General features: G+C 34.1%; 3 protein-coding genes and 1 long non-coding RNA gene across 5 annotated transcripts in view; 1 reads left to right on the forward strand and 3 right to left on the reverse strand.

Annotated features, from left to right (window-relative positions):
• The window catches only part of LOC133195529 (cilia- and flagella-associated protein 54-like), a 53,107-nt gene extending 41,441 nt beyond the window's left edge, over nucleotides 1–11,666 (reverse strand). Inside the window, exons 1-18 of the mRNA XM_061331400.1 lie at nucleotides 11,440–11,666; nucleotides 10,031–10,136; nucleotides 9,334–9,477; nucleotides 8,850–9,021; nucleotides 8,156–8,214; nucleotides 7,901–8,044; nucleotides 7,536–7,649; nucleotides 7,227–7,328; nucleotides 5,764–5,965; nucleotides 5,477–5,584; nucleotides 4,798–4,910; nucleotides 4,366–4,540; nucleotides 3,956–4,041; nucleotides 3,585–3,722; nucleotides 2,915–3,047; nucleotides 2,056–2,148; nucleotides 675–916; nucleotides 288–377 (exon numbers count right to left, since the gene is read on the reverse strand). Coding sequence (XP_061187384.1) covers nucleotides 288–377; nucleotides 675–916; nucleotides 2,056–2,148; nucleotides 2,915–3,047; nucleotides 3,585–3,722; nucleotides 3,956–4,041; nucleotides 4,366–4,540; nucleotides 4,798–4,910; nucleotides 5,477–5,584; nucleotides 5,764–5,965; nucleotides 7,227–7,328; nucleotides 7,536–7,649; nucleotides 7,901–8,044; nucleotides 8,156–8,214; nucleotides 8,850–9,021; nucleotides 9,334–9,477; nucleotides 10,031–10,136; nucleotides 11,440–11,630 — 2,412 coding nt within the window. The 5' untranslated portion in view covers nucleotides 11,631–11,666. The remainder of the gene's footprint in view (nucleotides 1–287; nucleotides 378–674; nucleotides 917–2,055; nucleotides 2,149–2,914; nucleotides 3,048–3,584; nucleotides 3,723–3,955; nucleotides 4,042–4,365; nucleotides 4,541–4,797; nucleotides 4,911–5,476; nucleotides 5,585–5,763; nucleotides 5,966–7,226; nucleotides 7,329–7,535; nucleotides 7,650–7,900; nucleotides 8,045–8,155; nucleotides 8,215–8,849; nucleotides 9,022–9,333; nucleotides 9,478–10,030; nucleotides 10,137–11,439) is intronic.
• Nucleotides 11,667–14,775: 3,109 nt separating this feature from the next.
• Nucleotides 14,776–18,194, reverse strand: LOC133194398 (uncharacterized). Its single transcript, XR_009722072.1, has 3 exons — nucleotides 18,064–18,194; nucleotides 15,140–15,226; nucleotides 14,776–14,815 (listed from the first exon to the last, which is right to left on the reverse strand). It is a non-coding gene; the product is annotated as an uncharacterized LOC133194398 (long non-coding RNA).
• A 234-nt stretch (nucleotides 18,195–18,428) lies between these two features.
• LOC133195530 (ATP-binding cassette sub-family F member 1-like) lies at nucleotides 18,429–23,026 on the forward strand. The gene is made up of 4 exons (XM_061331401.1): nucleotides 18,429–18,488; nucleotides 18,707–18,927; nucleotides 20,643–21,283; nucleotides 21,493–23,026. Exons 2-4 carry the CDS (start codon nucleotides 18,732–18,734, stop codon nucleotides 22,804–22,806), a joined length of 2,151 nt encoding a protein of 716 aa, XP_061187385.1. The 5' UTR covers nucleotides 18,429–18,488; nucleotides 18,707–18,731; the 3' UTR covers nucleotides 22,807–23,026.
• Nucleotides 23,027–24,006: 980 nt separating this feature from the next.
• LOC133194399 (piercer of microtubule wall 1 protein-like) lies at nucleotides 24,007–25,817 on the reverse strand. Of its 2 annotated transcripts, none has more exons than XM_061330361.1 (4): nucleotides 25,739–25,775; nucleotides 25,058–25,142; nucleotides 24,786–24,919; nucleotides 24,007–24,456 (listed from the first exon to the last, which is right to left on the reverse strand). In XM_061330361.1, exons 1-4 carry the CDS (start codon nucleotides 25,754–25,756, stop codon nucleotides 24,388–24,390), a joined length of 306 nt encoding a protein of 101 aa, XP_061186345.1. In that variant the 5' UTR covers nucleotides 25,757–25,775; the 3' UTR covers nucleotides 24,007–24,387. The 2 variants fall into 2 exon arrangements, with proteins under 2 accessions (XP_061186345.1, XP_061186344.1); XM_061330360.1 differs by having other exon boundaries at nucleotides 24,008–24,456; nucleotides 25,058–25,148; nucleotides 25,739–25,817.
• Between the last annotated feature and the right edge of the window lie 1,799 nt (nucleotides 25,818–27,616).

The following is a 27,616-nucleotide window of genomic DNA, read 5'->3' on the forward strand; positions in this document are numbered from 1 at the left end:
ACAAACAATTTCTGGTTAGGCAACAAAACACAAAACATGCAAACTGAATTCTGATGTCAATGAGAAGTGTGTGAAGCCTTAACTTCGAATTAAAAAAAATGGGGTAATCACATAAAAATGAATGGATTGATGGGGTATTCTTGTAAAGATGATCAATTGAATGTTAAATTTCACAAAGTCATGTGATTAGCTGCATGACCTTCTTCCACCAATGAATTGTCATGGCAACACAGGCAGTTAGAATGTGGCCTTGAGGGGTCATGTGACATTAGGTCAAGGTGACTTACCAGACTTAGTAAATCACTTGCGATACTTTTTGTGTCCAGATCCAAGTTTGTTGGAGCTTTCTTAGGAGACATCATTTGATGTTCCTCCAACTGAATTCATCACCAGTAATGCTTATTACCATATATACCAATCACAGTTTTGTTGAGATTATTAACACTTACTTTTTAATAATTATCAAAAATTGCATTTTGCATTGATTTACTGATATATAATTCAAATTTTAATTCATACGATGTCATACAACATATAAAAGATACACTGTTTTTTGCTGACCATTTCTTATTACATATTTTGCAAATATCTTTAGACTGTCAAGTTTTCCAAACAAAAAGTAGTAAACTAGACCAAGTACATTTTTTTTCTGTATGACAATTTGCCAGACCTACCTTTGCCCAGCTGACATCTGCAATGGATTTCCCATCACTCAGAGCTACAGCCTGCCGAGCGTATGACACATTCTTGAGTCCGAGTTCCAGTATATCTCGAGCTTGCAGCAGCTGTTGTCGTGGGTTGACATTGAGCATTGATGATGACAACATGGAGGTCCGTGACACCAGGTGGTGCTGGCTTCCTTCCTGTCCCACCTCATCCAGCGACATCTTGGAGCCACGCAGTGCAAAAGTCGCCTCTAGAAAAAGGGAGGGAAGAGAGGGTTTTACCGAGAACTTTATATTTTATATGTTTGGATTTATGCTTCCATTGACTGTCATTTAAAAGTTTACGCATAGAGAACAAAGTCAGTTAGGCATAGAAGTTTGTGAAAGGTGCTCTATGAGTTACCATGAATGTCAGCAAATTAACAGTTGCATTCTCTTCATATATACTTTTTTTTATAAAAACTTATAAGTAATTTTTTACTTTCTCTGAAATAGTGTATGAAAATAAACATTATTTATCACAATATTTTAACCAGATCTTTCAAAACATCCTCCCATTGGCAAACAAAAAAAATTACTTAATATCAGATTTACAAACTTAGATAATCAATCTCCCTGTTGAATAATGCAGAAGAACCTCTGACTATATAGCCTTTATCAAAATAAAGATGTACTCTGATATATTTTGTTACAATACACAAGTCTACAGTTTCCTGTTCTACTGAGAAACAGATGCCAGAAACACATTTCCCTTCTGTGCTATATCTTCAGCTAAATTACCCCCCAAATATCAATATTTCACTGAAAAATGTGTGAAGATTTACAAAACATATACTCTGTGTGGAAGTAAGACATTTGTGTACGGAAATGGTGGGGTTTTTTTCTTTTCATATTCAGTAACAGTTGATTAGCTGCATGCCATTTTGGAAATTATAACTGATCTTAAAGAATTTAATGTGTAGTTGTTGATCTGAATAGAAGAGCAAATCAAATCATTTTCACACCAAAATCACAACAAATTCTGGGTTTCAGAAAAACAATAATGTCCTCTAAATGTGCAAATTATATGTCATTTAAAAAAAAACAGGAAAAAATTTCAAATAAAACATTATTACTTTGCAAACAATTAGGTCAGAATCATGCAGACACAATGAAATCTTTGAAATGGTAATATGTTTGTAACAGAAGAAAAATAATTTTTTTTCTTAAATATAAATCACTTTTAATTTAAAGTTCACACAGTCAACCTGAGAAGTTCACACTTTTCTTTTTCTAATTCACAGCTACATCATAACAGAGCTAAAATCAAACAAGCGTGAAAACAGCAGACACTTTATCTGCTGAAGCGTAAAGCCAGGCCTGTCACGCCTGAACGACACTCTGCTCTTACCGCGCGTACTGGATAAACGATAAGATGTGGGGGTGCTGGCCTCATCAGGAGAAATCTTGGAATTCTGGGTAACTAACTTAGATCTTAAAAACCCTGGTGGTCGACAAAGGTACAAGGAAACAGAATACATATTACACACAGGATCAAGATAAAAATGAGGTAATGATAAGCAGTAATGTTAAGTTCAAGCAAATAATGTAATACAGTCAAGCATCGTTATCTCGAACTCGATGGGACCAAGAAAAAACTTCAAGATATCCGAGGATTTGAAATATTGAGGGTAAAATACTAAAAAAAAGGTTTGGACTTCCAAATCACTTCAACATATCCATGGGTATTTGAGATATCAGTGTTTGAGATACCGAATTTCAACTGTACTTAGCTTAATTCAAGTATCTAATGTTACGTGCAATTGTACACAGAGAATGTAAATCAGACAAAAAGTTTGATTAAAAAAATGTAAATATTGGGCTTCAAACTCATAAATCCTGTTTTAAAATTTCCAGAATCCAATTATTAATGTATTTGAAAAATTAAAGTCAATACACAGAACTCGACAGTTTGTTCTCTTGAGGGGAATAAAGACAGATTCAATGATGATGTAAGAGATGTAAATGATAAAAAAAAAATCATCATCTGCATTCAACAATGTTAATATGGAACATAATTTTTCCTTCAAATTTTTATATCATTTACATCAAGAATTCTTCCAGCAATTAAAAGGAAACACATGGATGAAAAAAAAAATCATTAACCATGCAGAACCAATAAGATCCCTACAACCATAAAATAAATGGCAAATTTAAATCAAATATTAACTATATTTTTTAATTTAGTATCTTTATAAATTTTGTCTTACCGTCATCAATGTGAGCGCTGCTCTCAAACACAAGAGCCAGTCTCAGTACGACTTCTGCGGTCAGTGCTGGGTCAACACTGCTGATACCACACCAACAAAGGACCTTGTGGACAACATCAAGAATGTATACCCACTGTAATAGAACAAAATATTTATAAGCTGTAATGCACACAAAAGGATCAGTTCTATACTAAGAAAAGGGAACAGACTTTCTAGAAAGGAAACCAGTAATTCTATATAAATCTTGATGAAGAAAAAGACATTAATTGTTAATATACACATGTTCTTTTATCTTATGTACTTCTGTTTTAAATTTGAGGGCCCTACTTGCCTTAAAGTGTAATAATGTGAACAAATTTCAAATTACTCATATCAGTATGAGAACATTTTTATATCAATTTGTATCCTTACTCTACTCAATATTTTTTTTTACATCACAATATATTTAACTCCCTTTATCCATTAAAATAACTCCATTTATCCTGCTTAAACCAACAAACAAACAACAGAAGGAAACCAAACAAACTTCATGGTATTGAATCAATCTTACCAAAAATTAACATGAAAAAATAGAATTTTAAGTTAAACGCAATGCAAAAATAGAAATTCTGGATGCAAAAACAAATATCGAAATAATTAGGCAGTTAAAAGAAATTAGAGGAAGATTCACCTTATTGGGGTTCTCCATTTTATGGAGGTACTTTGGGTTGTCAGCTGAACCGGACTGATGCTTCTGGAAAACCGACTTGGTTTTGTTCCAAAGAAAGAGAGCAGCATCTACAACCATATCAACCTCGATCTTGGAGGGCTAAAAAAAATAATATCACTGAGTGTCAACAAACTAGATTAATCTGGATTTCTCATGATAACAAAACTTTGAAATTTTTTTTTTTAATTTACTTGCATTCAATTCTCAATAACTAGAGAAAATCTGATGAAATGAGTTTTTAGAAGTCCTCTCTCTCTCTCTGCTATTTAAATTGTCAGGCTGAGAGACATGTGAAGATAATCAATTTTCAAGATGAAACACATTTTTCTTACCACAAATGGCCCATTAACAATAGACATCATGACCTCAGCTACTTGAATCAAATCATCATTCCCACTATAAGATCTACTGGAGGTAGCTGTGAAAACAGAAAAAAAAATGCATGAATGACAAAGAATTATGTAAAGTCTTATAGCACAATAAAACTGGAGATTTAAAATGCAGTTCATAACTGGAGGGATAGTACACAATTTGTGATTAAAAAAAATAAATTCAAAGACTTTGTATCAACCAAAAGAAACAAGCTTTCTATCTGCAAGTCGCATGGACTTATTTGGAATTACAATTTTTTCTCGGATTAGAACACCAAACTGAATCAGTTTTGTATACATGTCAAAAACTATTTCAGAAGCTAACAGCACCACATTGTGTATATAATGTATATTTTATTTAGTGCTCATACCTGGTTGAGAATCCGGTGCTGTCTTCGGTTCTGCAGTTTGCCCTCCATCCTTCTCCACATCATCAACAACAGAAGCCATGTTACGTTTGTGTCGTCTGCTAGGGTTCACTTTCTCCATGGCCAACAGGAGCTCCAAGGCCTTCTCATCCCAGCTATACTTGTTGTTGTTCAGAATCTACAGAAAATTAAATGTCTCTGCGTCAGTGCTTCATTTTGGAAAATGCTACCATATTTGCAACTGGAAAACTTGCGTGTTTTTTTTTCAGTCTTTAATCAGTTTGACAATAACAAGACAAAACCCAAATGATTTTTTGTGACAATTATAACCTTAATTGTCTTTGAGCAACTACCTTCACCTCCCTTCCCAGATTTTTGTTTTAATTATTTCAAAAGTAATATTTGTAGACTTTAAACTTTTTGATAATAACCTACCCTGATATAGGTCAGTACATTCTCAATCAGGGTATCAAACACCTCCCATTGTTCAAAGCTATAGGCGAGCTTTACCAGACGAATGGCTCCCTCAATGGAGCTGCCATCCTCTCCTGAGAGGTCAGAGGGAAAATATACAATTTAATCAACTCTCAATGACAAAATCATCTTTCAATGTCAAGTACATATCAATAAATATAGGATCTCCCATGATTTGTAGTTGGATATGATTTTTATCCAACGAGTTGTGTGTTTTTTATCCCCGAGCCTTGGCGAGGGGATAAAAACACACAACGAGTTGGATAAAAGTCATATCCAACTACAAATCATGGGAGATTCTTTTTATCCCATGTTTAATACTTCACAACCAATGTTTTACACTGTTTTATATAGGACTCCACTTTATTTTACTTCATCGGGCTAACGCAAAAACCATTGTGACGTCACAACTGTGGATTATGAAAAATTTATCCAATGTGTCATATCCACGGGATAAAGGGGTAAACATGGGATAAAAAACAATATTTTTTACTTTCCAACTAACCATTTCATAAATAGTTTTTAAGATTCCAAAAGATAAATGGAATATTAATTTCAATAATAAATTTGCTTAAATGTTGTCTTTCTTTGCATATAGACCTGAAAACCTATCAATGTGGACATTGTTTAGTGATCCAACCTTTTGAGGCCATGTCCATGACGCTAGAGTCCTTGATGATTCCGGCCAGAGCAGGGAGATGGACACTACTGGTTGGCTTGATGGATGACCCCCGATGTCCACCACCACCTGTGACACACAATCAATATTTCAACATCCAAATGCCTTGATTTCATAAGTGATTTTTACACTGGGCTTACATGTATTTTTTTTTTCAAAAACACAATATCAATGAGGTCAATACTTCAAATGAAGAAAAAGATAAACATATTGTAATGGTAAACTTAAGATTTTAGAGAAATCTTTACCTGCTAGAATTTCTTGCCCTGCCATGAAGAGCTCTGCGTACACATCTAGTATTTCTACCTCAGAGTCAGAAGCTGGAGGGGATGTCAGAAGAATCCGGCGATTTGTGTCAGTCAGACTCTCTAGAATGCACAGGAACTGTGCTGCACTGCCTTCAAACATGTCTGCCAACAGCTTCTCAGAAGGAGTCCTGGGCCAAGTCAGCTATAAAACATGTCACATCCTTTACTCTCTGATCTGATCACAAGTTAAATATAAAACTATACAATCACACTGCAGGCAAAAACTCAAACTTTCAATCAATTCTCCCAAAGTAGACCTTAATTATCATACAACTCTAGTTTCAATTAAGTGTATACTTTATTCTACAATTGAATTGAAACTTGTTTAAGAATTCTGTCTAGAAATTCAAAACTAATCTGATTAATAACTTTCCCCCCTTTTTTTATTACAGAATTTGAGGTGGTCACTTGCATGAGAGGCCTCCTTGAGACTGGCTCTTTTTGGGGATCTCAGTAGTGGATACTTCCATGAGAGGCCTATTTAAGATTAGCAATTGTTTTGGGTCTCAATAGAGATACTTATATGGAAGGCCTCCTTGAGATTAGCAATTGTTTTGGGTCTCAATAGAGATACTTATATGGAAGGCCTCCTTGAGATTAGCTCTTGTTTTGGGTCTCAATAGAGATACTTACATGCGAGGCCTCCTTCAGATTAGCTCTTGTTTTGGGTCTCAATAGAGATACTTACATGCGAGGCCTCCTTCAGATTAGCTCTTGTTTTGGGTCTCAATAGAGATACTTACATGCGAGGCCTCCTTCAGATTAGCTCTTGTTTTGGGTCTCAATAGAGATACTTACATGTGAGGCCTCCTTCAGATTAGCTCTTGTTTTGGGTCTCAGTGGAGATACTTACATGGGAGGCCTCCTTCAGATTAGCTCTTGTTTTGGGTCTCAGTGGAGATACTTACATGGGAGGCCTCCTTCAGATTAGCTCTTGTTTTGGGTCTCAATAGAGATACTTACATGGGAGGCCTCCTTCAGATTAGCTCTTGTTTTGGGTCTCAATAGAGATACTTACATGGGAGGCCTCCTTCAGATTAGCTCTTGTTTTGGGTCTCAATAGAGATACTTACATTCGAGGCCTCCTTCAGATTAGCTCTTGTTTTGGGTCTCAATAGAGATACTTACATGCGAGGCCTCCTTCAGATTAGCTCTTGTTTTGGGTCTCAGTGGAGATACTTACATGGGAGGCCTCCTTCAGATTAGCTCTTGTTTTGGGTCTCAGTGGAGATACTTACATGGGAGGCCTCCTTCAGATTAGCTCTTGTTTTGGGTCTCAATAGAGATACTTACATGGGAGGCCTCCTTCAGATTAGCTCTTGTTTTGGGTCTCAATAGAGATACTTACATGGGAGGCCTCCTTCAGATTAGCTCTTGTTTTGGGTCTCAGTAGAGATACTTACATGGGAGGCCTCCTTCAGATTAGCTCTTGTTTTGGGTCTCAGTAAAGCCTTTGGTTTCCTCCTTGTCTCATACACTGATCTCTTAAACACCATAATGGCCATCTGTAATGAAACATCAAAACATAATTAAATTAATTTATTTTTGAAAAAAAAAAATTAAATTCTAAAGCAATGACAATGCATAATAATGTCAACTTCAGACATGTATTGAATATATATTGAATAAATTTTACACTGTATTTCAATGTGGTTAATTATAAAAGAATTGATTGTACAACATTTTAGACCGTGACCTTGACCTCTGCATACCTTGACAGTGGCGGTCCTGAAGGTGATTTCAGATAGGGGAGTCTCTATAGAACTACTCAGGTTCTCCAAGTTACTCAGCTCATTAATCTTGGCCAACCCTCTCCTTGCAAAGGCCTTACATAGCAAATTATATAAAATTATAAAGCATGCTGGAAATACATTCCATAAAATTCTGAAATTAGTTTGATAAGTAATTGATCAGATCTTTTAACTTTATATAAAAGAATTCTGCATTATGTGATAACAGATTTATTTTAAATATGTGTAGATGAAATTAGTTCCTTAATTTTATTTTCAAATTTTAATTCTTTAATATATATATTTTTGAAATGCTTTAAACTTTATCCCCTTGGAGCCTCACTTACCTCTGCATGCTGTGATTGTTTACAGTCAAAGTAGCACTGACAGACAGCAGTATAGAGGGTGGCCCTCCAGGGGAGGTACTTCACGGCCAGGAGGGGGACAGATGTCTCCATACACATACTGGCCCAGAGGAGGTACTCGAGGGCCTACAATGTTAGCAACAAGTCACTCAAATAGGTCAATGATTAATCACTCTTTTACTGCTCAGTCACTACTGATATCTAAATACAAATGAGTATAACTCAATCATAACCTACCCTTGAGGAGTGCCCCAGAGACATGAGATGACGTGAAATGCTGTAGATGTGAACTGTACCTGTAATAGATTTATTTATATTATAGTGACTTAACTGCTGCCCAAGTGTAGATCAGCACAAATACTGTACATCTTACTTCATTAATTATTTACTAAGCTCAGTGAAGCAAATAAAGATTGCCAATATTTCAAGAATCAACTAAGAAAAAAATGGTCAATTTTGAATTTACAAATGAAGTAATGTTTCAGGAATTCTAATTTATGAAATAGAACAATTTCACCAATTGTTTGAACTCTTGGTGTGACTGACAAACAAAACATCTAACCTATTGATCTTAAAAATGTTAAACTTTGTGAAATTCACACTTTTTCCATGCAGTACTGACACTTGTTCTTAGACATCTAATGCACAATGATTTTTTAGAGCATTACAGTTGAACCTTAATTTGGTACACGTATCTCAAACGTCTTGAATACCAGGGAAATGTCCAAATGAGTTGGAAGTCTCAATATCAATTTTCTTTTAAGTATTTCAAATCCTAGGATATCTCAAAGTTTTCTCCCTAGCACCAATGAATTTGAGATAACAATTTAGTTTCAGTAAGTCATTGCTTGACACTGGGGGAATATGAATATAAGCATGTCACCACCTACTTAAGTCCAAACTACCAAAAATGTTCTACTTTTGAGCCTACCATTGTACACCAGCCAGCACAGTGTTTCTTTTGGAAGCACGACTTGCATGACAAGTCTGAGGAAATTCAGGATGAGGACACACCTCTCCACAGACTGTTTGTTCTGGAGTTTGGGGTCACTAGCCTTCACCATCTGGTACATACTGATGCTTTTACCCATCAGAGCTCGGAACTATAAATATAAACAAACCCCTACTGAAGCTTAAACCTATAAAGAAAATCCTCTCAACTGATCCTAAGATATGTTCAGAGAGCTAATATTTCAATCCAAATGTGATAATTTAAACGCATAAAAGTAAATCATGTTTCGTGTTCAGAAGGAAATATAAATGCAGTGCAGTTAAAACTGTAAAAACAAGTTTAATGTATGACGTAATTTACATCAAGCGTTAAGCTAAAAAAAAAACTTTATTGTTAACATTCTGTAATAAACAATCTTTCACTGCCCAAACAGTATTAATTTAAATGAGTAGCAAATACGTACAGTAAGACCGGCATTGTCTGATTCAAATCCCCCTGGGAAGAACATTTTCTTGAAGGCATCTACATCAGTTATTTCCTCTACATTGAGATTCCCAAAGTGCATCAGATATCTATCATAGCACTGCCATAGCGCAATACTGTACTCCTGGAAAGATGTGAGTAAATCTCAGTGAAATAGACAGTATTATGAATACATGTATTTCATGTAAATGCAGTCAATATTCATTTTTAAATTTTAACTGAATAATATTCTGGTATTGCGCTGTTCATAATAATAGAATTTTTTAATTTGAATATTAATTACATTCTGCTGATCTGGGCTAATTGTTTCAAATTGTAGATTTCTAGCCTATCAGCTAGGTGTTTGTTGTTCCTATGTAGTGACTAGGCTAGCATATTGTTAAAGATCATAGCTGCTAAGCCATAGCCATGGAATCATTCCTCAATATTTACATTTGCTGACATGTTTTTTTTTTTACCAAAGCCAACTATGAAATTGATTTGAATGCCATTTTTGTGTATAGTCACGCCACCTTGCTTCATGAAATATACCTATTTGACAAGTCTGTGTGATTTACACATCAATAACACTCACAAAACTAAAATTCATTCCTTAATTATTGACAGTTATTACAAGTATATATACTAATCCTATTGCTGACCAGTACACTGGTGTGAACTGTCAGAGCTGTACTTACCTTAACCAACACTAGGAAGTCTCCCACCTCCAATAACTTGCTCTGGTAGTACTCTTTAGGAAGCTTGGGTTCATACTTGTTCCACAACTCAAATAGTGTGTCAGAACTGTAAAAGAAATTGATTTACATTAATCATGATCATAATTTAAAATAAATCAGTTCAAGCTTTGTAACAATTGTGCTTCTTGGAATGAAAACTACTTAAGTTCTTTAGATGCACAGAGCAATACTGTTTCCTCTTCAATGTACAATCCCTATGCTGTACATTGTCTATATGTTTTTCTATAATGTACATATTTTGCCAGCTTTGTTTACATATTGTTGATGTACATAAGTCTTTGTTTGTGGATGTCAAAATTATGGTACTGGGTAATACCAAGTCAGCATTCAGTTTATAATCAGTGTTCAGTCAGATCGTGTGTGTTTCATTCTGTCACATCCCCTGATTATTTTATTGTAACTCATACGGCCATAGCGATACCTCATGGCTATAGTGGGTATTGGGTCACCACATTCAAGTATATGTATCTGCTTTCTATTAAAAATTAGTCATAAATACCTGTCAGTGACATTTTTCAGGTGTTTTTCAAGATTTTGATATTTGACGTACCAGGAAATGTCCAGTGCCATTATGAAAAGTGGAAATTGGCCGTCTCCAACAAGAGGCGGCATTCTGAGGTTGATTTTCCATACATACAGAATTAAATGTCTAACTCACATCTTATCAACAGTACAATGCTTCTATAGTATTTACCAATATTGCTTTTATTGTTCCTTTGTAATATAAAGTGTCTGGTGAAAGCATTTCATCAACCTGTCAAAGTTTGTTTTGAGTTCTTGCCTTCTGAAATCTCATGAGACCTGTCGGAAATGTGGAGTGATATTTTCTTTTAAGTCATATTGGTGAGAACTAGAAGCATTGTGCTATTGATAAATTGTGAGTTTGACATTTAATTCGATTTGCAAGTATCGAAAATCGAGTTCAGTTGGGGGCGGCAAAATTTCCACTTTTCATAATGGTGCTGGTTCTGACATTTTCCTGGTACATCAAATATCAAAACAGTGAAAAACGCCTTGAAAACATCAGATATTTCAGACTATTAAAAATAGGAAATTAAGCTAACAATTACAGTTATTTGAATGACAAATATCTACTTGACACGAAGAAAAATACTTTTCTTTGTCACATATACATTCCTTGCAGATTCTTTGCTGTCTTCTACATCTTTCCACAAAATGCTGATTAAATAGTATATAAGACTGGCTGATTAAAACTGTAATCTCTTGAGAGTTTTTTAAGGTGTAATTATTCTCTATTGAGAAGATGACGGCTCTTTATTGCTCCCTTACTGAGGGAGTTGTCAACTTCTCAATAGAGAATAGGGTGTAATTGAATGTATCAAACATACGGCCTAGAAGACGGTTCCTCGTCTGGCTTTTTATATCCGGGTGCACTTCTTTTTCTCATATACCCCATAAACTTCTTGATTTCTTGGTCAAGAGATTGGAAAACGGGATTGTTCTTGTCCTTGTTGTAAAAGGAACTTGGCTGACCACGATTAGCAACATTTGCCGCGGCACTTCGCAAAATTGCCGCCATCTTCTCCAACTGTCCACTACTCCTGGGTAAATTTTTTACTTAGCCTTAGGAATGTATTCTACAGTTCCAAACAGCCATCTTCGACGCGCACCGCGTTTCTAGGGAAGAACGATAACTCGTGCGAGCACTTTTTTTTAGATTTTTCTCGGGGACGGGTGAGATTCACTCCGGAAATCGCAAAGCGCATGCGCCGAATTTTCACTCTAAAATAATATATTCCGGAGTTACTCAACTATTTCCGAAATATAAAACTTTTTTTCGTAACAATTATGCTGAAATAACTCAAAAAAGTATTTTATTATTTAAAATAATGCATACTCCTAACTGAGTCAACTCTACATTCTAAGAGGACGATAGTTTAATTCGGGGGGGGGGGGGAGGGGGGTAGCGTAGCGGGGTGTATAGATTATTTATTTATTTTCAAACTAGAAGATTGTTTATTTCCAAGATATTTAGGGACGAATTATTTATGTTTAACAGTTAAAGAAGCAAATAATAAGAAGAAGAAAAGGAAAAAAAACAGCCTTACTCCACAACTCTATTTGGGGGAGGGGTACCAACAGGCAATAAAAAAAAAATAATTATATATATGAAAAAAATATTAGATAGATAATTAAAAAAAACAGACTTACTCCACAATTCTCTTTTGTGGGGTGTGTGTAGTTTGGTAGTGGTGGTTGTCGGGGGGGGGGGGGGGGTTACCAACAGGCAATGAAAAAAAATTCTTGCCAGCTGGGGAAAAATTATTTATTTCCAACATTACCATATGTTTCAAAAAACTAGCAGCCCCCCCCCCCCTTCAAATATATGGTCGTCCTCTAAACAATCTGAATTTGCAAATACATTTTATTTAGTACCTCTCAAATAAATATTGTAGGTTGCCATCTTTTCATTTTGAACAAACAAATTTATACTTTGCAAGCATCATGGTAAATGTATTTTATTTTTGCCATGGGTAGGTGTATTTGTTTGCATGTGTTTATGCATGTTTGTTTTGTAAAAATGAAAAGTACTGTAAATAAATGTACAAGAATACAGATAAAAACTGTGTAACACTATTTTAATACTAACTTTTATATTACGTGTACTACAGAATTATAATAAAAACTCATGTTTGAAAAATTTACAAGAAGAAGTCCCAGGCTTTCACATATTTTAATCTTTATGTGAATTGTTCAAATATTAAACAGCAAACATTGAGCCAAACATTTGTATAAGCAGTACATCAATTTACCTTGATAAAAATAACTCAGAATAATCATAATTTAATTTCATAATATTTTTATTATGACAACATACATGTACATGCTGAATAAAAAGACATATGAAATCAAACTTTAAAATGTTTTATTCTTAAAATAAAGGTGACAATTGTACTAGTGATATTCTTTACACTCATACAAATATGCACATGTATTTAGTTTATCCTGCATTTGTTTATAAAAGTGTCTGCCTATTATATCATTTTATTCAATAAGATTTTCAAATTATAGACAATAAATGTTAACTAAACAAAGTTTTTTGAATGATCTATGTACAGGCATGGGCATGTCATAACACATGAGATATAAATATTTGACTTACCCAGATATAATCAGCTTACATTCTTATTTGCTTTAATAGGAAAAATGGGTAAAAAATGTTCTCAGATATTGGATGAGGTAAAAAAAAAATGAATCAGAATCTTTTGAAAGATATTGATAATAATTATGTAAATTAATAATTAAATAATTAAATAATTTTGTAAATTTATGTACATATTGATAATAATTATGTAAATTAATAATTAAATAATTTTGTAAATTTATGTATATGTTGTTTTTTAATTTACATTTTATGAAGCAGGTTAAACTACATTATAAGGTAACTTTCAAGAGTACTAGCTGTCTGGGCTTCATCATTTAAAATAGTTAAAAAACATTTTTTCTTTCTTTTTTTTCCAATAAAGAACCTTTATACATGCACCAAAAGTGCTAAAATAACAAACCAAAATAAAAAGGGAAAAAGGGACGCCCATGAGCCATAACTCTCACAAAGTCATATTAGCCCTGTTCTTCTGAAGAACTTTTTTAAAAAAAAAAATTCCTCGTTATTCCCATAAAAAAATTTTGACCCAATATGGTGACCCTACCTTGGCCCCGAGGGATTATAATTAAACTAAATTTAAATTCACTCAAAATGGAAGGACTTAATTATCAAACTACATTGTACATACTGGATATGTACATTATCAATATACATGTAACTAAATTGACCTTATTGTAGAAAAGAATGCTTTAAAAATGTTATTTCATTTCATACACTATTTTAGCCTCAACCTTATCCAAGGATCCATAATTTGACAAAAAACAAAAAGCCAAAGGACCTTAGTGGTCACCCAATTTTTTCATTATCGTTGTTGAATAATCAAAGGGGACTAACTTCTCTCAAAGTTGAGTGAAAATACCCTACATAATCAATTGTGCATTTCCAAGGCAGCAGAAACCCTGACCCTGTGGTTATGAATTTTACATATGTGGTAACAACACCCTTGCTCTTTACAACTTTTCAATTGATTTGCCTGGCAAATGCCTACAGAAGAGAGAATAAGATTTGCAAAAATTTAATGCATTTTCAATATACAATGAGGACAGCCATGCCTGAAGACCACCCCTCTCCCCGAATTTTTGCTTTTTCTTGATTATCACTGCTTCCAAGAAGGTATAGTCCTCTAATTGAAGAAACTGAATTTCCTTTACTCAAGGATGCCTTGTGCCAAGTTTGGTTGAAAATTGATGTTCTGGAAAACAGTTCAAATATGTGAAAAGATATATAGAAATACATTGACAACAAAGGACAGATTTCAATCAGAAAGGCTGACACTTCACCCTTTGGTTCAGGTGAGCTAAAACAAATGAATGCTAAAAATTACTGGTACTTCAAACATGCTTTTAAAATGTAAACATTAACTAATTAAGTTCTCTCTGGATTGTAAATGTCAGGATAAGGAAATCTGATAAAGATTGGCAATATTCTGAGGGTATGAAAGGAACTCCTCATCACCCAACAAAACATATGATCCTGAGATGAATTCCTGCACTGCCAGCTTAACCAAATGAGCGATGGCCTAAGGCAAAAGTCTGTCTACCATTGCCAACCTGCTATTGGACTTAATGCACAAGTTATAGGTCCATTTCTGAGTGCTTCTAGGATTGCACACATGAAAAGAAAAAGAAAAGATATTAACTACAAGAAATGCTAATCACAAATTATGCATTCAATATATTCTAACTTTGTAAGTTGTATATTTTGCTTTCCTAATCAACAAGATGTTCAATAAATTAAGATTTCTTCTGCTTGAAGCCTTTTCTTACTTTATAACCTAATTTAAGATTAAATTCAAAGATTAAAATAATAATTTCACAAAGCACTTCATTTATTCGAATTAGAGTCTCGGTGAAGATTGTTATTTGAATTTATATAAGTGACTCCTTTAGCATGTGTAGTGAATATCAAGACTGAAGTTTTACCATCTTTTGTCTTCAATTTGATCCTCCTCCCAAATCATTGATAGTGGCACTCTCACCCTCTGCTGGAATCCAAGCTGACCATTTACCCTGCAAATTAATTAAAACACACACAATTCTGAGCTTACTTTGACCTCAATATCAAAAAGAATCTTTTGTAAGTCATAGGTAATTATTTAAATTTCACATTAAAGCTGGTTTAAGAAGGCTCTTAGGGATATCATTTAGAAATTCAGGTATTATATATGTATATATAGTTATATACATATATATATTTACAATTGCAAATGTTTTCCTTTATATAATACTATTTGAAGAAGACGTACTGTAAAACTATTATATTTAGCATGTATGATATTTAGCGGAAATTGATTTTTGAACAATTTAGCACAGATTTGAATTAGCACAGTTTTTATGTTCTTATTTATGTGTAATATGTTTACAGTACTTAATTCTGTATACAAATAGGTTTGTCAATTATGACCATAAATTCATTGTCATAAAGGATTGACATAATTTTACAGTGATGTCATAAGCAGTCAACTTGTTCACACATTCAATTTATACCATTGAAGTTTGAAAAAATAAATCATTTCATGGATTTAAAACTTAAGTGTGCAAACAATTGTTATAAATCGGTCCAGCATGTAAAAATAAGTAATAAGGTATCATTTTAAAATTTATATCATGATGTAAATTTGGGTTGGTATATGATCAAATCTACCATGAGGGATTTGATCCATATTTTACATTATGATAAAAAATTCAAAACAATACCTTATTTCTAAAGTGTAACAGATAGACTGACAGACAGATGGATAAACCCAAATTAATATCCAATGCTTTCAATAAAATCATGGGCCAATTAGCTGATTTTAATGGCCTTTTCAAAGGTATTGCTGGCAAAAAAGAACCATATATTATACCTTATTGAATCTCATTACAAATTATGTTCATAAAAAAGACTTATAATATCATGATGATACTTTTTTTTCAAACATGATCATCAAATTACCTCCAAGTGCAATAATTTCATTCAATAGTATACAGTTATGGAATGGGTATGAGGGAAATAGCAAATTTATGGTTCCCCGAGGGAGGAAACTATTTCCCGAGGCGGCGAAGCCTCAAATACTTAATAAATTTATAATCCAGCCTTGTATTTTCCCCAATTTTGAGATAATGGGTTGAAATATTTTTTTCTTTAAATATACTTTCTTTCTTTATTAATAACTTTAAGCCATACGACCCATCTGCATAAGCAAAATAAACATATGTAATTGTGAACGCATGGCGAGTGTCTGCATGGGGTGGAACCCCTAGTGTTCATCTGTCCAATCTAGGATGAACTGAATTAAAATATTAGTTTGCTTTGAATTATGAGAGTAAGCTATACTTTATAAGTTGTGATTTTGATATCTCATATCAAAGGAGAGGTTTTTAGGTTGACATAGTCATTCCCTCCATTATAACTTTTGCAGAGTATGCAAAACTCCAGCTCAGTATGAGGACCTGGAGAAAAATGCATATTTCAATGACAATTTTTAGTGAACTAGTCTTGGAGCAATAGGTCATCATTCACAGAAAACTGCATGGATTGAAGACATTCCTGTGTTTTGATTAAAATGTTTGTCAATTGCTATGATTATTTTACCAAAAAGGGATGAAATAAGTTCATTTTTTTATTAGTGGAAATTTGAAAGGTGAAAAATTTATATTGTACTTTGTACTTGCCTACTTATCTTAACATGAACTTGCCAACATTGAACCTAGTAAAGGGGTCCACATCTATGGTAACATACATGTATGTTACGTTTTCCAAAAAAGAAAAAAGAAATAAAATTAAGAAAAAAATAAAATAAAATTTATCCCTCAGATTGATAACTAATATAACATGTGATATTACTTTAATAGTTCAACAGCTAGTCTCAACATTGAATTATTTTAGGAATGACTCTAATTCTTCAAATCTTGGCCAAATTATTCGAGTATAACCTGGTTTGGGTCAGTTTACGCTTTATAATCCGCAAAGCGGATTATAAAACAGCGTAAACTGACCCAAACCAGGTTATACTCGAATAATTTGGCCAAGAATTAGAGTCATTCCTTATAATTTAATTTTAAAATCATTAAATAACTATGGATGTAAAATTTCGTTGCTTTTTATTAGTTCAAATTTGCCGCTCAAAAATACAACCATAGTAACGGAAGTAACGGAAGTGATGGGAAGCGAGGGGAGGTAAAAACTGATGCATAGGCCTAGCAGCCTTGTTGTTCATTTACATGTGGTAAGATCGAATTATTGTTTGAAGTTAAAGGTACATTTATTAAATCTGGAATTTTCCATGAATCCCGAGGACTGGAAATGAGAGGATTGTATGGATACAGATGATTCAGCTGGTTGTCAGGGGGGTGTGTCCCCATACCAAACCAGGTTATACAGAAATAATTTGTGTTCCTTTTTGGATATTAACCAATCAGAGGCTAGAATACAAACAAAATTAAATTATTTATAAATAAAATAAAAAAAGGAGAGATAAAAAAAAATTATTCATTGCATTATAAATGTAAAATATTCTTTTGCCAGATTTTTCACCAAGGATTCTTTCCTAACCTTTTCTTCTTCCCCTTCACACCATCCTAGCTTTTTACAAGCCCATAGGTTGGGGTTGTGTGTGTGTAGGCCTGGGAGGGGGGGTCATCCTTCACTCTTCTTTCACTCTTTTGGAGAAAGTTATATATAGTTTACTATGTAAATTTTCATTAAAGATAATTCCCCCCCCCACGCTATACATATGTACCCCCCCCCCCCCGGCCACACACACACAATAATTTAATACCTATACTGTTTCCAATAACATATATATATAGTATAACGTAAATTAGAAACGCTTTTACTGAATAAGAAGTAGGAATTGTTCACTTACGATCAGTTTAAGAAGAGCGCACATTGATTGATTGAGCTTTCTTCTATTCATGGACGCCGCCATGTTGACTTGGGTAATTATGATCGGGTTTGATGTTTTTGCGCATGCGCACTTTTAGTTCCGGAGTGAATCTCACCCGTCCCTGAGACACCTTCCTTTTTTTTACAGAAACTTTCAGATAGGAGAACATTTTCCCGATTTTACACAGTAAACGGTAAAGCGTTGTATATTTAAAATTCATATTAATTCTCGGGAAATTCAAAGACAAAAATGGGCAATTAATATTTTTGACACAATATAAAATTAATCATCATGTGCTATTTTATATATGAACTTATAATCCGGGAAAATATCGGAATCGAGATAAATTTTACTTCGTCTTGTCTTTCCCACATGCTTCCGGTGTTACTGATCTGAGAAAACCGGTAATTTGTTTGACATATTTTACCCTTAGTTAATCTTCTTTTCATTTGAAATTTGTAAAATTCTTTTTGATTTTATAGGGATTTAATAGCACTATTGAGAAATTGCCATATTTTCATATAGAAATGAAATTTTACAACCAAATTGTTCACTTACTAACTGAGTGTAGCTGTAGATAAAAGTACATTTCATAAACATTACGCAATTCACATTTTTTAAGGAGAAGAAACTAAATCAGAGAAAATATGCCGAAGAAAGGTAAAGGAAAAGCAAAAGAAGAAGAACTCTGGAACGGCGATGAGGAGGAAAAAGCCCTCGATGAAAAGATGAAGAAATTGGCGACCGAAGATGGCGCAGCTGGAAAAGAAAAGAAGAAAAAGAAGAAATCAAAGCTCGCACAGCTAGCTGAAATAATGGCGGCAGAGGATAATGAAGAGGAAGGTGAGAGAACGTTAAAAGATGACTTATTATATTATGCTTAACTGTAGATTAAAGCAGTATTTTGTTATATTAACATCATACATGTAGGGACTTGAGACAATCTTAGCAAAATCAGGTATATAGTAATAATAGGGGAGAAGGGACCTAATGAGCCACCATTAATTCCTCGGTGCCCCGCTTCAAACTCTAAAAACTTCGATTTTTATTCAAAAAACACTGGAAAAAGTTTTGCCAGTCGAAAGGCAGAATGTTGTCCTTTATTGTCATAAATTAATCATTTACCTTACTTCATTAAAACTTACAAAAAAAATATTCGAACTTCTGCGAATTGGGTCGCTGTCGTTAACCCTACACCATTTTTTCCATGCAATTTTCGTGCATTACCTTAATTTTTCCGCACTTGTCTTCTGTTGCACACTATATTAGAGCAACGTTAAAAAATATAACTGCTTTTGGTCTAGCTGCAGAATTGTAGCTCTCCAAAAAAAATTGACAGACTGGAGAGCTACAGTGCCACCCATAGAAAAAACTGTATATTTATTGCGCACAAAAAAGTGTGCTGTTTCTCGATTTATTTTTCCGTATTTTTAAACTGCAATCTCAAACTATTACTGACCGTGTGTTCCTAACACATTTTTGCACTATTCCCACATCAAAACATTTCCTATAACCGTTGTTAATAGCCCTCCTTGGCCTGAAATTAAGACCATCCAAAATTTCGCCTGTTAATACTGCCATTTTGGGTGGCTAGACAATTCGGCCAAACACACTTCATAAAGATGTCAACTACAGAGTAGTTGATAGAGGTCTAAGGATTTTTTTGAAATTGAGCTTTTGTGCTGTTGAGGTAAGAATATGGAGAAATAAATCCAGAACCGAGCGCAACTTTTTGTGTTACACAGTTTTTTCTATGGTTGGCACTGTAGCTCTCCAGGCTGTCAATTTTTTTTTTTCAGAGAGCTACAGTTCTGCATCTACTTTTGGTCATCCTCACAATATTTGAGGGGCCCTTGATCATCCTTCTCGAGAGATCAGCTCCATTTTCACCTTCGATTTCATTCAATATGGTTGACCTGATTAAACTCGGAGGCTAATGGAATGTGAAAATGGAGCTGATCTCTTGAGACGGACGATCAAGGGACCTTAGGGTCCCTCAAATATTGTGAGGATGACCAAAAGCAGTTATATTTTTAAACGTTGCTCCAAGATAGAGTGCAACAGATGACAAGTGGGGAAAAATTAAGGTAATGCACGAAAATGGCATGGAAAAAATGGTGTAGGGTTAACGACGGCGAGCTAATTCTCAGAAGTTTGAATATTTTTTTTCTAAGTTTTAATTAAGTAAGGTAAATGATTAATTTATGACAATAAAGGACAACATTCTGCCTTTCGACTGGCAAAACTTTTTCATGTTTTTTTAAATAAAAATCGAAGTTTTTAGAGTTTGAAGCGAGGCACCGAGGAATTAATGGTGGCTCATTAGGTCCCTTCTCCCCTATTATACTATATACCCGATTTTGCTAAGATTTTCTCAAGTCCCTGTGATTAACATGCACTTATATGATGCCATGTCAAAATATTAAAAAACTCAACACAGAACATTATTTCAGTCAGGTTACATGTACAGATTGACACATCTGATCTGAGGCACTGTAAAAGCGTAAAGTATGGACAGGAGTAGTTTTTGAGTTTGGAAATTATTGTCTTTATTTTAGAAAAAGAGGAAGAAATTGTTCAACCAAAAGGAAAAGAAAAGAGCAAACCCAAGATTGAGGAGGAGGAGGAAGTGAAGTTTGACTATTACGAATCTGAGGAGGAAACACAGAAAGATGAAGAGGAGGAAAAGGCGGAAGAACAGGCGGAGGAAAACAAACCAAAACTCAGCAAAAAGGAAATGAAGAAACTTAAAAAGCAAGCAGAGTACCAGAAACAGCTGGATAGCATGGAGGCGGGAGGGGTGGAAAACTTTACCGTGTCACAGGCGGAGAAATCCGCCAAAGCAACTGTACTGGATAGTCAAGATATTAAAGTGGAGAATTTTTCCATCGCTGCTAAAGGTAAAGATCTCTTTGTTAACGCCAGCTTGTACATCACTGCGGGGAGGAGGTACGGTCTAGTGGGCCCTAATGGACACGGAAAGACAACCCTGCTGAATCATATGGCCAAAAAAATTCTAAACATTCCAGCAGGTATTGATATTCTGCTGTGTGAACAGGAGATTGTGGCGGATGACACCAAGTCCATTGATTCTGTTCTGAAGGCTGACAAGGTCCGCACAGCTCTTCTGGAGGAGGAAAAGAAACTCCTTGTTGAAGTGGAAAAAGGGAACACAAAAATTAATGAAAGACTCAAGGAGGTTTGTTTTATATGAAAAATTTACAAATTCACATCAAATTATAAATTTTGCTTAGAAAATTGTTAAAGAAGGTCTTTATCTCTATGGGACAATTAAAAAATTGTTTTATTAAACATTTTTTCCCTTCCCTGATGTAAACATCATCATCTTTCCAGTCAGGCCTTAATTTATACACAATTAAACAAATTTTCACCTATGGATCATTGTAGGTTTATGATGAGCTTCGAGCCATTGGTGCTGACGCAGCAGAACCAAAAGCCAGGAGGATCCTCGCAGGTCTGGGATTCACGAAAGAGATGATGGAGCGCCCCACAAAGAATCTGTCTGGAGGATGGAGAATGAGGGTGTCCCTGGCCAGAGCCTTATTTCTGGAGCCCACCCTCCTCCTACTGGACGAGCCAACCAACCACCTGGATCTTAATGCTGTTATTTGGCTGGATAACTATCTACAGACCTGGAAGAAGACACTGCTTGTGGTCTCTCACGACCAGAGCTTTTTGGACAATGTCTGCACGGACATTATTCACCTAGATCAGCATAAGTTGTTCTATTACAGAGGTAACTATGCCACATTTAAGAAGATGTTGAAGCAGAAGAGGAAAGAACAAGCAAAAGCGTATGAGAAGCAGGAAAAAATGTTGAAGGAAATGAAAGCCTCAGGTAAATCAACTAAAGTTGCTGAAGCCAAACAGAAAGAGGCCCTGACACGGAAGCAGGAGAAGAATAGAAACAAGAAAATGCAGGCTGCCATTGAAGAAGAGAACAAACCCACAGAATTATTACAGAAACCAAAGGAGTATATTGTCAAGTTCAATTTTCCTAATCCTAGCCCACTGAATCCTCCCATCTTGGGTCTGAATAATGTGACATTTGCTTATGGAAACAACCCGGCATTGTTTGTGAATCTAGACTTTGGTATTGACATGAGTTCAAGAGTTGCTATAGTCGGACCCAATGGTGTTGGGAAGTCTACGTTTTTAAAACTTCTTGTGGGAGATTTAGAACCTCAGAAAGGAGAAATGATTAAAAATCACAGACTTAGAATTGGGAAATATGACCAACATTCTGCAGATCAGCTAAATATGGATGAAACGCCGTGTGAGTATCTACAAAGACTGTTTAACATCCCATATCAGGATTCCAGAAAAATGCTTGGAAAGTTTGGACTGGCCAGTCATGCCCACACAATTAAAATTCGAGATCTTTCTGGAGGACAAAAAGCCCGGGTTGCTCTGGCAGACCTCTCGTGTCGTGCTGCAGACGTGTTAATTCTTGACGAACCTACCAACAATCTGGATATTGAATCCATTGATGCTCTTGGTGATGCAATAAACGATTATGAAGGAGGAGTTATTATTGTGTCTCACGATGAGAGACTGATCCGAGATACAGACTGCACTTTGTGGGTGGTGGAGGATCGTACTATTAATGAGGTGGATGGTGGCTTTGATGATTATCGGCGAGAACTTCTGGAATCTCTGGGAGAAGAAGTAGTGATAGCTCAGCCAACAGATATAAACTGATGAAATGTCTAGAATGTCAATTATTTAAACAAAACTTGTTTTTGGTGCAATGTTTCAGATGAATGTAAAATGTTAAGTTCTTAACATTTATTTTCTTCCAGAATTATGCTTGTAAAAATTGTGGTGAAATTGTGAATATGTTCTTTATGTCTCTACCAGGCTTAATTGTTAGATTTAAATTTCATTTTGAAAGGTATAATTTTCATTTTCATTTTGGGTACCAGTATTCATGTACATGTATATTTGAATGTGTTGAAAAATAATTCTCTGTGAAAATTTTACTACTTTTTACACATACATGTATTGATGAAAAAAAAGTTAAAAATGTATTTATTAAAAGTTAAAAGCAGTACAATAAAACAAAAAAACTTATTTTTTTCTCTACAGCAACGCCTCTCAAGTTTAACTGATTTATGAAGAAAATGTAGGTTTTTCATGGCATTCAATTTTAAATCATGAGAAAAGAAATAGTAATCCGAATACCCAATTAAATATTATTTTAAAGAAGAGGTTAAGAACTTTTAAATGTCCATTTCCTGAGAGACTGTAGGCAATATGGATTCATTTCACTTGTCTGATTTGATCCACATAAGTATATACCTCTGGTGTCACTCCCCAACCTTAGTGGTAAATATATGCCATATTCTAGACACTGCTTTATTCAAGTATTATATTCTTCTTGCATGTTCACTTTCTGATTACTATATACCTCAATTGCCCTGTTCATATCTCAATACTCCAGGTCCTAAAATATTCAATGTTAATCGATCATTGTCAGATGTAGTGCAACAAGAAACATGAGAGAGGCCTTTCTAGTATTGAGTAATGCCAGTTTTCTTACTCTGACACATTGCCTATTAATCTTGGCAGTTCTAATGAGTATGACAGAATCTTGTAGTGTTTCTCAATTTCTAAATCAATGTTGGTTCTACATTTAGCTGCTCATTTCTTGATCAGTAGTAATCCAGAGCTATTTAAATGAATAAACTGCCAGCTCAAATTTGTTTGATAAAATTGAAGTTATTGACCTTTTCCATTCACTGATATGCCTGCAAATTTGTAATTTTAGTCGCAGGAAAAAGGGAAATATTTTAACTATTGTATGACATCATATATTTATTAACAAATAAAAAATCAAATATTTAGAATACATCGAGATTCTTGAATTTTTTTTTTACAAGAATTGTTTAAAATAATGATAATATTGTCTAAATGCACATTCCTGTACAAAACAATTTAAACGAATGATCAGTTCTTTTTCTCATGATTAGATAAAATGATTTCTTTAGATTCTGAATGTTGTTAAAGTTGAGTGCAACAAAACAAAGGTTTTCAATAACTACAACTTCACATATATTATTAATCTTTTTTTTATAGTGACTTGAAACCTTGTGGAAAATTGATTTAAAACACATTAGGTAATATAATAATATGAATAGAAATTCTGCAGTCTGTAGAATCCATCAATATGTTTTGTAAAACTGCTTTCACTGTCAAGTGTTTAAATTTCAGCCAATGTTTGATTTGTTTTTCAATGTGACACAACAGACTTGAAGAAGTGTAAATATACAGAATCGACCATCATACTCGGCTCTGGTCCAAGGCAGTGTTGAGGGAGTGGTTTTTGTACATTCCACATGTTCCTAGGTGCTGAAGAAATAAAAAGTAAAAATATAAATTCTAAATATTTATAAATAAGTTTTAAACATGAAAATATCATTTAATTTCTCAAATTGTAATCACCTGACAAGAAAATGAGTTGTATACCTTGGATTAAATATTCCATAAATATTAGTGCAACTTGCAATATATATTTTTTTTAAATTTTAATCGCTATCAAATTGACTGTAGGATGACCTTGTGTACATTTAGGTTTTAACGGTAACCAGTAGTCCCAAAAGGTGACTCCTATTTTATCTTGTGCCCAGCATGAAAGTGCAAAATTTGAAATTGCTCAAGTTTAAACATGGATTTCTTACCATTGAGAATTTTTGTGACCTGGCATGGAAAGTCGTGGGCATAGTGTGAACGGAGGGGGCCTTAGCTCCATAATCTGAAGAGCTGGTTCTGTACATAGGATGCTGGGTCTTGCCTCCATAGCCCTGAAACCACTCTGCAATGAAACAAAAAACTGGTTTGTTACATTTTTTCCTTATGTGGAATCTAATATGAAATCAAAACATTCAGTTTGGAAATTATGATATTTTCTGGTAAGACCTGTTGGGTATCACAATGTTGGTTTTATTCTGACCTGGGTGTTCAAATCTGTTAGGGATATTGTCTGTTCTGTAAAATTCTGAGGTTTTTGAACCAGCTGGGACACTGCCAGGTGCAGCCTGTTGCTGAAAATAAAAGTGTGATTGTTCAAAATTTGTTAGTGAGTTTAGCATGCCTTTTTATACAGTTCAAGTCATTGTTTCTTGTGCCACAATCTCTACAAGGATGGAATGCCTCGACTTGTACATATGTAAGTTTATCTATTGTTATGGAACTAATAAATTAACTTCATCTGAGATCAGACAAAATTCCTTGATTAACCTTTTAACTTGATTTAGCTAGCTTAACAATTTTCCAAAGTTATTAAAAATAGCTTGATTAAGCATTTAAATGCAGTTTTTTCATAAATTTGTCTTCTATTCGAGATCTGACAAAATTAATTTCTTGATTAAAGCTTTTAACTTGAATTAGCTAGCTTAATAGTTTTTCAAAGCTTTTCAGAATAGCTTGATTAAGCATTCAAATGCAGTTTTTTCACAACTTTGTCTTTTGTATAAACTATACAAAAATTGTACTAAAACATTTACCAATTATAATTTGCTGCTTTTGAACAATATTGATTTTTCTTTTCCGTGATAAAAATTAATGTGACACTTGACATGCCGATGGCAAAGATAAAATGCAAATAACAATAACATTTCGCCAAGAATCTTACCTGAGCTTGATCTGCCATCTTAAAATGTGTTAACTGCTGTATGTAAAAGCTGTAATCGTGGTTGCTAAGACGTTACGTCACTTCCAACAACACAAATAACGAATCTCGAGCCCGATAAAAAAATATATATACATGTAGGCACACCATTAGACAGTGATACCTCGAAGAGATAATCAAAATATCTAAATTCAAAATATTTTCAGTATATCTACAGGTTTTCTAATCAAGAAAAATAATAGTGGGGTTACATGTATGTGTATATATTTTTACTTTGAAATATGGCATATAATTACAGATGGCGATTTTCAGTTTATATTATAGTTTCGAGCTGGGCCCGATTGGTTCACATTTTTGCTTCCTTTTTTTTTTTTTAAATTAATCATGCATGTTTGTAGCTCATTACTATTTTTGTGTCTGCTCTTAGATGGGCGTTTATAAATATGTACGTCGTTCATGCATTGAACTACTTATGACACGTGACGAGACTCTGGTTTCTACAGAAAAGTTTACCCCATACTGGCCATAGTATAATGGGGGGGGGGGGGTTTAAAATTTTACGACAGAGACAAGTGCCTGTGTTCACCTTCTAAGTTACATTTATTTTATTTTATGTCATATATTTGAGTAATTCCTTTGACCCATTTCTCCTCCTGAATAAAAGTATTTTATTAATTTTATATACCTTTAGAATACTGTCCTTTACAAAAATTTTGATATTTCAAATTTTGCATAAGAAATATCAAAATTTTTGTAAAGGACAATACCAGTGTTTTTTTTTTCTTTTTGGTTGTTGTTCCTGTTGTTAAATATTGATATTTGAAAAAATTATAAGACCATGGCCGTGCCCCCCCCCCCCCCCAATTATTTTGCCGATATATACATTACTGTAGAAAACATTGCTACTATATGCTTGTGCCCCCTCAATAAAAACGTCTGATGACCTTTTTTTTTTTTTTGCTTGTCAAGGAAGTTTCGGTTGATAGTGCCCCCTCAACTGAAAATATATGGCTGTGCCCCCCCCCCCCCAACTGAAATTGCTTCCTACGGGCCTGAAGACGGTGTTCTTAATGCAGTAAAACAGTGAAAACATAATTGAAAAAGAACGAAACCCTTGAGTTACTACTGTTTTGAATTGTATATTCTTACTAAGGAACTTTTTTGGAAAACCTCTCGATTTGAATGTCTCATTTTTCCAATTTAATGCCTAATAATTATAAGTAAATAATTACTGAAAATTACTAATTAGTTTTTTTGCATTTAAAACTATATCAAGTTACTAAAATTTAAGCGCACACGCATTTTATGATAATTAGCCATGCGGGAAATAATGTGGGAAAAAAATTCCATAGTTGCGATCGTATTTGATCAACTAAATCATATTCGTCATTGACATGCAATGCAAACGATATTTCGGTTTTATATAAACAAATCCTATATTAAATGTTTTATAAATTGAAAGCATTCAAACTGTATTCAGTGATCAATTTAAAAAGCAGAAAAAATAATCCCCGCATATTCTAAAAATATCAGAGTTTAATGTATTATTACATTATACATGGGACATATTCTAAAATACATGTACGTATATTATCGAAATGTATGCACGAATCTATAGGGATCCGGATCCTCTGGGATTTTCAGAGTTATATGTGTGTGTGTGTGTGTGTATATATATATATATATATATATATATATATATATATATATATATATATATATATATATATATATATATATATATATATATATATGTGTGTGTGTGTGTGGGGGTGTGTGTGTGTGTGTGTGTGTTGGTTTCACCGATCTCCCGAGGACTATGGTGTGAAAAAACACCTTTACTCCGAGGACGTAAATTTCTTCCGAGGACTTTTTCCACGT

This window comes from Saccostrea echinata, unplaced genomic scaffold, assembly GCF_033153115.1.
Source record: "Saccostrea echinata isolate AGI-Se365-2 ecotype Australia unplaced genomic scaffold, CSIRO_AGI_Sech_v1 ptg000029l, whole genome shotgun sequence".
Lineage (NCBI taxonomy): Eukaryota > Metazoa > Mollusca > Bivalvia > Ostreida > Ostreidae > Saccostrea > Saccostrea echinata.

Excerpts from the sequence above, each read along its gene's own strand:
- LOC133195530 (XM_061331401.1), top strand. The coding sequence starts at position 18,732 with ATGCCGAAGAAAGGTAAAGGAAAAGCAAAAGAAGAAGAACTCTGGAAC. Across the intron at positions 18,928-20,642 it reads AGAGGATAATGAAGAGGAAG|AAAAAGAGGAAGAAATTGTT; the intron begins GTGAGAGAACGT and ends TCTTTATTTTAG. Across the intron at positions 21,284-21,492 it reads TTAATGAAAGACTCAAGGAG|GTTTATGATGAGCTTCGAGC; the intron begins GTTTGTTTTATA and ends GGATCATTGTAG.
- LOC133194399 (XM_061330360.1), bottom strand. Across the intron at positions 24,920-25,057 it reads TAACAGATTTGAACACCCAG|AGTGGTTTCAGGGCTATGGA; the intron begins GTCAGAATAAAA and ends GTTTCATTGCAG. Across the intron at positions 24,457-24,785 it reads GGTCACAAAAATTCTCAATG|CACCTAGGAACATGTGGAAT; the intron begins GTAAGAAATCCA and ends TTATTTCTTCAG.